Source organism: Bos taurus, chromosome 28 (assembly GCF_002263795.3).
Source record: "Bos taurus isolate L1 Dominette 01449 registration number 42190680 breed Hereford chromosome 28, ARS-UCD2.0, whole genome shotgun sequence".
Taxonomy (NCBI): Eukaryota; Metazoa; Chordata; class Mammalia; order Artiodactyla; family Bovidae; genus Bos; species Bos taurus.
In genome coordinates this window covers 9,547,782-9,555,521 of record NC_037355.1, presented here as the reverse complement: position 1 = coordinate 9,555,521, position 7,740 = coordinate 9,547,782, and the positions used below count along the sequence as shown (strand labels likewise).

Genomic DNA, 7,740 nt, shown 5'->3' with positions numbered 1-7,740 from the left:
GCCTATTCTTGTTTTTGGCCACACCAAATGGCACACTGAATCTTAGTCCCCTCATCAGGGACTGAACCCATGACTCCTGTATTGGAAACATGGAGTCCCAACCACTAGACCACCAAGGAAGTTCCAGCCTTCTTTTCTATAAAAGGATAATATCTCATGATTAAAGAGAAGTAACTATTGGAATTCTTTCAGATAATCTGGAATGAAATGTCACTTTATTCTGGTTTCTCTCTGGAAGAAATAAAACAGACTTGTAAAAAGTTCAAAGTCCTTTTCTCAGCGGCTGCAAGCTCCATACTCTGTAGGTTGCCATATGTATCTGCACGGTGGAAGACAGGAACTGTGATAAATACCATTCATGGGTCTGTCTGTTTTTTGTTTCTTCCACTTCATGGAATATCTACTCTCAAGGTTCTCAAAAACCATTTAATCTGTAATCCTTTCCTAGACAATAGTTCTAGAGATTGCTTGCTTTGTGAGTCTCCAAAAGAATATCATAACACCTAAAAGCAAGGCATGAGGCAAAATATATCTTTGAAAGTTACATTTGAAGATGGGAGAATGTAAATGAAATTAGATAGAAATTCTAAGTGTTGAGAAATGACACTGAATTTAGGGGCTAATTCACTTAAATGCAAAAAATTTTCATTCAGATTAGTCAAAATAGCATTTATTTCAGGCTGGATTTTGTTGCCAAGCTAATCTTTCTTACAGTATCTTCGTTGTAAACATTTGAACAGTGCAGAAAGTGAGACATACCTAAACCATGAGGTCCTCACCCCTTCTTCCTATCCCCCAGAGAGGTTTAAGAATTTTGTATATCTTCGTGGATATTTTCACTGCATACATTTCTTGAAAACACACACATTATCATAATATACTTTCTGTTCTGCAATCTGACAACACATGGAGCTGATCTATAGTAAGAAGCTGTAGTGAGGCGGTTTTCCTGCAGGGCTGCCAGTGTGCCATCTTTACTGGTAGTTAAAAAAATTTAAGTTGGGTGTGGAAGGTGCTAGGGCTCTGATGTCCCAGTCTCCTTCTGAGCAAAAGAAATCATCACTGCTTCTCTCTGCTCATTTAGAAAACTCTGTAGCAAACTACAGGGCGGGTGCTGAGTGAGACTCTGGGTACTCTGAGCCCAGTCAGAGGCAAGGCCCCTGCCCTCCAGGAGCTTCTTACTCTGCTCTCCTGACAAACCACCGCCCCCAGAAAGCATCTGCTACTCTTGGAAGACAAACTTTACTGAGCACCTGTCACAAATCAAGAGCTGTTAGACACGGCATAGATGAACAAGGTTCTAAACCTGCCCTTCAGAGAGCAGGGTCAGACTCTAGTGGAGACATATACTATCGCTATCATGAGAACACTGTGAAATATGCAGCCTGCTGTAAGGAGGTAAGACGAGATGTCATTTCACTTAGCTCTGAGGAGGAGGGGAGCAGAGGGTTGGGAAGCTTTCCTGAAGTTCAAAGGTGGGATAATTTCAGGCAGAGGGGACAACGCAAGCAGACACCTGCTTCAGGACAGGCGGGGAAACTGCAGCAGTTTAGGGCTGCTGAAGCATGTGCAGCAGGGTCAGAACACGGAGGTTTTTTTCACACGTGTGTCTGAGACACTGAGGGGTGGAGGGGGACTGGTTTAGGCAGAAGGATTGGTGTGGGCATAAAGCATCAGAGCACTCACATTTACAGCTAAAGGAAGCCGGGAAACTAACCCAGAGACTGTGGCAGGGGGTCCAGAGGAGAAATTATGATACTAAACCAGGCATGGATATTTAGTGGGTAAAACCATCTGGGTGTGAGAATGAATTGGATGTGAAGTTTGAAAGAAAAAAAAGACAGGTTTTGGAATAACCCCAAGGTTTAAAATGTTGGTGATCGGTAGATGATAGTCTTTTTTGTTTGTTTGTTTTTGCATTACCTGGTATTACTCCTCAGGATAAAAGCCTTTTTCTATCTTAAACGCTTTCAATTCTATCTTCCCATCCCATCTTCTTAAGACAACGGAGTAACCTGCCTCACCTCCCATTGTCTTCAACCTAGTGCAGTGTGCCCCGGTACCCACAGAGCCCTCCAAATGCTCCATGAGGGTCACGCGTGAGGGGTCCTGTTCCCAGAGCTCTTGGCAGCACCAGGCTCTGTGATCAGATCTTGAACTCTCTCTTCCTTCGCTTTGCCCGACGTGGCCCCCTCTCCTGGTCTCCTTTACTCTGCATGTCGGCTCCTCCACTGGCTCTCCCTCGTCCCTCGTCCCAGAATCAAGTTCATCTTCTCTTCAGATTCTCCAGATGCCATCCCATCCACACCTCCACCTCCGTGATGAAGATTCCCAGCCATTCTTCCAATTCCAAAGTCAGGTGTCCAAGTGTCCTAGGCCGTCAGGGCCCATTTGCCCAGAATGCCTCTCTCCTCGTCTACATTCTCTGCTTATGCACAGGGTACCACCAGTGATTATCCTTCAAAGCCTTTATCTGGAGCCACACTTGGGTCTAGCTGGACATGGGCACAGATGCTGAGTTCTCAGCTCCCACCCCCGACCTTTGCATTGCTGTGCTCTTTGTCCTTCCTTTGTTTAAAAAACATATTTGACACATAAAAAACATCTACAAAGTCAGCACCCCACATTCTGGCTTATTATTCCATTCTTTCCTTTATTATTTTTATAATATGTAATACATACAGAACTCTGTAATATTAAGCTAGTTGTGAAGCATAATAAATAACCATAAACCTACAACCCCAAAACCTGAACATTACTAATAACCAGCGTCTAACCATGTGTCCGTGATATCTGCTCCCTCTGTTTCCCTCTCAGAGGTTTGTTTTGGCTTATCTTTTTTTTTTTTCACACTTTTAGTTTTACCATTTACACATGCATTGAGAAGATGCTCTTTGGTTTTGCTTGGTTCTGAGCTCAATAAAAATAGTCTCAATCATATCCTGGGACTTTTTTTCTTTAATATTTTCAGAGATTCATTCTTCTTGTCAGGTGTAGCTGTGGTTAACTTATATTTTTACTACAGAATAATATTCCTTACTGTTAATACACCTAATTTACTTAAATGCTGTCCTGTAGACAGGAAGGCATTTCAGTTTTTCCAGTTATAAGTATCATGAAGACGTTACTATAAACATTTTTGTACATATCTCCTGGTACACAAAGGCAGGCCTTTACTGGATACATAGCTGGAAGGTGGACTCATAAGCTAGAGTCCAAAGTGTGCAAATGTTCAACTTGGTGAGGTGTGGTTGTTTTCTAAAGCAGGGGCGCCTGTTTACAGATCATGAAATGAGCTCACACGATCTTCTTTAGCACCTGGTGCTGTTAGATTCCTTAACTTTGTAAATCTTATGGATGTAACTTAACAAGCTCATTGTGATAGTAATTTGTATCTCACAAGGTTTCTATTGATTTATAAGCCCCATGTATTTTCTCTTCTGTGAAATGCCTCTTCAAGTCTTTTTCATTTTTTTTTCCTTCTTTTTGATTTTTAAAAATTACTCAAAAAAGCTTCATTTCTTAAATTTAGCTTTCTGACTCTCTGCTTGATTTTCTGCTCCTTGGTAAGGAAAGTGCACTTGATCCTGTAACAGACATATATCCACACAGAAAACCAGGCCTGGCTGACATGTCTTTTTGCTTTAGACCACCTCATAAAGAACCTTAGGTCTCACAGCACAAACTCCTTGAAGGTGGCCTGGGCACACACCACATGCGGATTTTAGTGCTATCCCAACTTTCTTGGTATAAAGGTAAACGATTCTATTACCAGGGGTTAAGGACAGCCTAGTCTTGTTAAGAGGCTGTATTGTAGGAAAGCTTATAGCGGCATATCAAATGCTGGACCGTCCTGAACGCCTCTAGATCCCATCCTGGGAAGAGGAAGTCTGTTTCCTATTATTTAAAAAATAGGAATTCTCTCTATATTCTTCTTACTACTTCCTTCTCAGTTAACAGTATTGTAAATATCAAGTCTTGGTTTGTCTTTTTACTACACTAAATTGTTTACTAGCTTAACCTAAGTGCTAGTTTGAATATATTTGACTTAATCATCTTTAATGGTTAGCATATGTCTCAAGAGATTTGTTCCTGCCCACAGATTTTTTTCTTCATGCAAACATTTAAATATTTGCTTTTTGCAATTCAGACCTTAACGTATTTGGGACTGATTGCTAGGTGAGACGTGAGGCGTGAACCGAGCTTCATTTTTCCGTAAGGATAACCGTTGTTCTAAAACTACTTACGGAGTCACCCTTCGTCCCCCACTGACCTGCCATGCCATCTCATCATATCTCAGAGGTCAGTATATATGCATGGGCTACTTTCCAGGCTCCTCATTTCACTGCACTGCTCACAACGCCTGCACCACAGACTCTTCAATACAACTTACTATCTTGTAAGTCTCCTCAACCTCTTCATCATAGTTAGAAGCATCCAGCTATCTTAGTCCTTTGCCATTCCACAAACATTTAAATATCTGCTCATCACATTCAGCAAAACCTCTGTTGGAATTTCTGCTTGAAATGGCGTTGAGTCTACAGATAATTTAGGGGGAGATCTGACACCCTTACAACCTTCAGTATTCATGAACAAAGGCAGTTCTTCATTTGTTTCTACCTTGCTTCTTCACCTTTATACTTCAAGTCCCAAATCAGGCCTTAACCTAAAACACTGCCTGCCTTAACCATCTGGTTAAGGTATTGGGGAAGGTATTTCACCTTCCCAACTAAAAGTGTGTCTTTTATGTGCAAATTGGGGTGAGTTTGAGGTTTCTGTTGGAGCGATGGTAGAATTCTTCCTTACTGAATATATCAAGAATTTGAGAAGAGTAAGATGATACTGGTTTGAGACGCACTGGGTTTGAGGTGTCTCTTGTATACTGGATGCTTGCTATGCTATGTTCTTCAGGACAGAGGAGTCTGGATAAAGATACTAGTTTGATGAGATTGCCCACTGAAACTACATGACTAAGAAGGTAACTAGTGATGGGATCGTGAGGACCAGGATTTAAATGGGTAGAGGAAGAGAAAATTATGAAAGAAGCTAAGAAATAAGAAACATGTAAAGTTAACCAGAAAAGTGAAGTCAGGAGGAAACAGGGAAAGACGATTTCTGAAGTGGTCAACATTGCCCAAATCCAGAGAAGAAAAATCACTAGAATAGCCAATGTTAGATCTTAACAGATCTAACAATTAAGAGGTCATTTATGACAGAAGAGATGGGTTTTAAAAAAAAAACACTTAACTTCACTGAGTTAAGGAGAGAATGGGAAAAAGTGGTTGGCATAAAACAGACACTCAGATACTTGTTGAAGACAAGCCTGAGAAAAATGGAGAGAAGACAGGCTAGTCTCTAAATGAGCCCAGCTGTGAAAGGAAGGAATAGCAGAATGTCTCAGAGGAGAAACAGGACATTATGAGACCTAACCTCTACCATCATCCCATACACTGGCCTCCATCCCATACACAGGTAGCAGAGTGAGCAAGCTTCCAAACAAGTGCTTCTTTAGAGGGAAAAATAAACATGGGATCCCTAAGGGGAATGATGAGAGTGAGCGAGTGGATGTGAGAGCCATGGATGCTGACGACAAGGTGACGTTCTAGATGACAGAGACACAGAAAAGACTCCGGGTACAGCATGGTCACCTTCCTGCCTTTGAGGTCACCTGACATAAATTAAAGAAGGGGTTTTCCTCAAGCTATCTTCTATATTCTTTAATGAAAATACAGGGGCTCAAACTTGAACAAATTGGTTTTGTCTTTAGATAAAAGGCATCCATCACAGGATCAGATCAACAATACAATGAAGGAAGCCGTTCTGTCACATTATGAGTTGAAAAAAGATATGGTAAACATTTAATGAAACTGGGAAACTTTTAACAAGTGTGATTCAGATAAAATAAATTAAAATATTAGGAAAAGATTATTCTTTCTTATACAGAAGGATGTGCCAACACCTAGAGTAACAGAGCTGCTACGGAAGAGGAATAAGTCCTCCAACTGAGCATCTAGGACAGATTAAATGGACCCTAAAGAAAGCATATAATTCTCTTTTTAAAAGAAAGCATATAATTCTCTCTTTAAGGGCCAGTGATGCCTGAAAAGCCATGTTACTCTTCAGGAACACATGTATATGCTGTTATATAGGATTATCAACTGCTAAGCTTTTTCCCCCTTTCACCTCCAACATACCTGAGTGTATATTTGATGTAACTGCTTTGGGATGAGGCCAGCTTATACCACGAGGGGAGAGGGGACTGTCTTACAGGAAATGAGATCTGATGATGCCAATGACATAGAAAGTAGCTTCTTACTCCAGTCACTGTGTTCAAGTGTGTTCCAAAAAGGGTACCTAGTATACGGAACCAGTCATTCCCACGTGCACTTCCTGAATGTCTTTTCACCCCATCAATCTCTTATTCCCTTTCCTTGAGTACCTACCCTGTGCTGAGCTCTAGAGACCTCACAGAAGCTGCTGTCTATCAAGCTCTCACTATATGCCAGACCCATGTTACCCGCCTTACATGCGTTCTCTCATTTAATCCACGTCTCATGCCCACAAGAGAGGAACTAGTATCACTGTCCCCATTTTACAGATTGAGAAAATTGTGTTAAGAGAACTGAAGTAATTTGCCTCCGTCATACAGCAAGCATGTGGCAAAGCTGAAACTTGAATCCGGGTGTGTCTGACTTAAAGCCCACGCTCTCAACCATCTCCCTGCACTAACCATGAACAAGTCCACGTGCTGTTCCGATACCGTACACGTTTGGAGTTGGGGCAGTGCAGAAAAGGAAGAACTGAGAAGTGAGGCTGCCCGTCCACCCACTCTGCACAGGAAGCGCAGCTGAGCCTGCTCAACTCTGGAACAGGACCCAGGGGTTAACCACCCTTAGCGGCCGCTGCCTCTGCCTACCTCCTTCCTCCCCCTCAGGGCGAGGGAATAGGAAATTATGAGAGAACAAAATGCTTGGAGAATGCTGTATTTAACTCGCTAGGGCAAGCAGCCTGAGCGCCTCTAATAAGCCTCAGGGAGAGTGTGCCTTTGGCTAAAGGGATGCCTTTAAGCATCTCCTGGAGGCTTCAGGAAAGGAGGTCTCCGGGAGAGAGCAGAGTGATGCTTCTTCCCTGTCAGAGTAACAGCTCTAACCACTCAGATTTAAATGTCCCATTGCTCACAGCATCACTCTGCCAAAGGGTCACATTTTCTATTCAACTGAAGTGACCTCCTAGGTCTGGGATAAAAACGAAAAAAGTCTGACTTGCTTTGAAATGCAAAAGACCTCCATCTCCAGCTTGTTCTAGTCCCCAAGGGACCAGGGACACCCCTGGAGTCTGACTCGCTGCTCTTTATTCAAAGTCCAGACCCTGGTCTTCTATAAGGTCCCCCCAACGGTCCGCACCCTGGAGTGGTGCAAAGGGCAACCAGATGCAGATGGGCTCCTGGCCATTGCGCTGTTATGATTATAATAGGCACTTTGGACTGTTTCCCTGAGGATCACCAAGTACAGACAGGTTAAAAAAAAAAAAAAAGTTAGTCTGTATCATATCCCAAAATGGGTCCAAGCCATTTCTCAACCTCGGCCACAGACATGTTCTTCCTCGAAGCATAATCCTCAATCTGCAAAAGATTAAAGGCAGTTTGTTAAAACAAAATGATATGACTTTCTGAACTAAAGTTCGCTCAGCATTCACTAAGATACTCTAAGTACCTTCCACGTCTTATCTTAATATTAATAG

At 42.2% G+C, this 7,740-nt stretch overlaps 1 protein-coding gene across 4 annotated transcripts in view; it reads right to left on the bottom strand.

Annotated features, from left to right (window-relative positions):
- Nucleotides 1-2,626: 2,626 nt before the first annotated feature.
- The window catches only part of MTR (5-methyltetrahydrofolate-homocysteine methyltransferase), a 132,314-nt gene continuing 127,200 nt past the window's right edge, over nucleotides 2,627-7,740 (bottom strand). For 3 of the 4 annotated variants that reach the window (XM_010820411.4, XM_024986503.2, XM_059882408.1), the window contains one exon: nucleotides 2,627-7,621. In XM_010820411.4, the coding sequence (XP_010818713.1) occupies nucleotides 7,535-7,621 (87 nt within the window). In that variant the 3' untranslated portion in view covers nucleotides 2,627-7,534. 4 annotated transcript variants of the gene reach the window in all.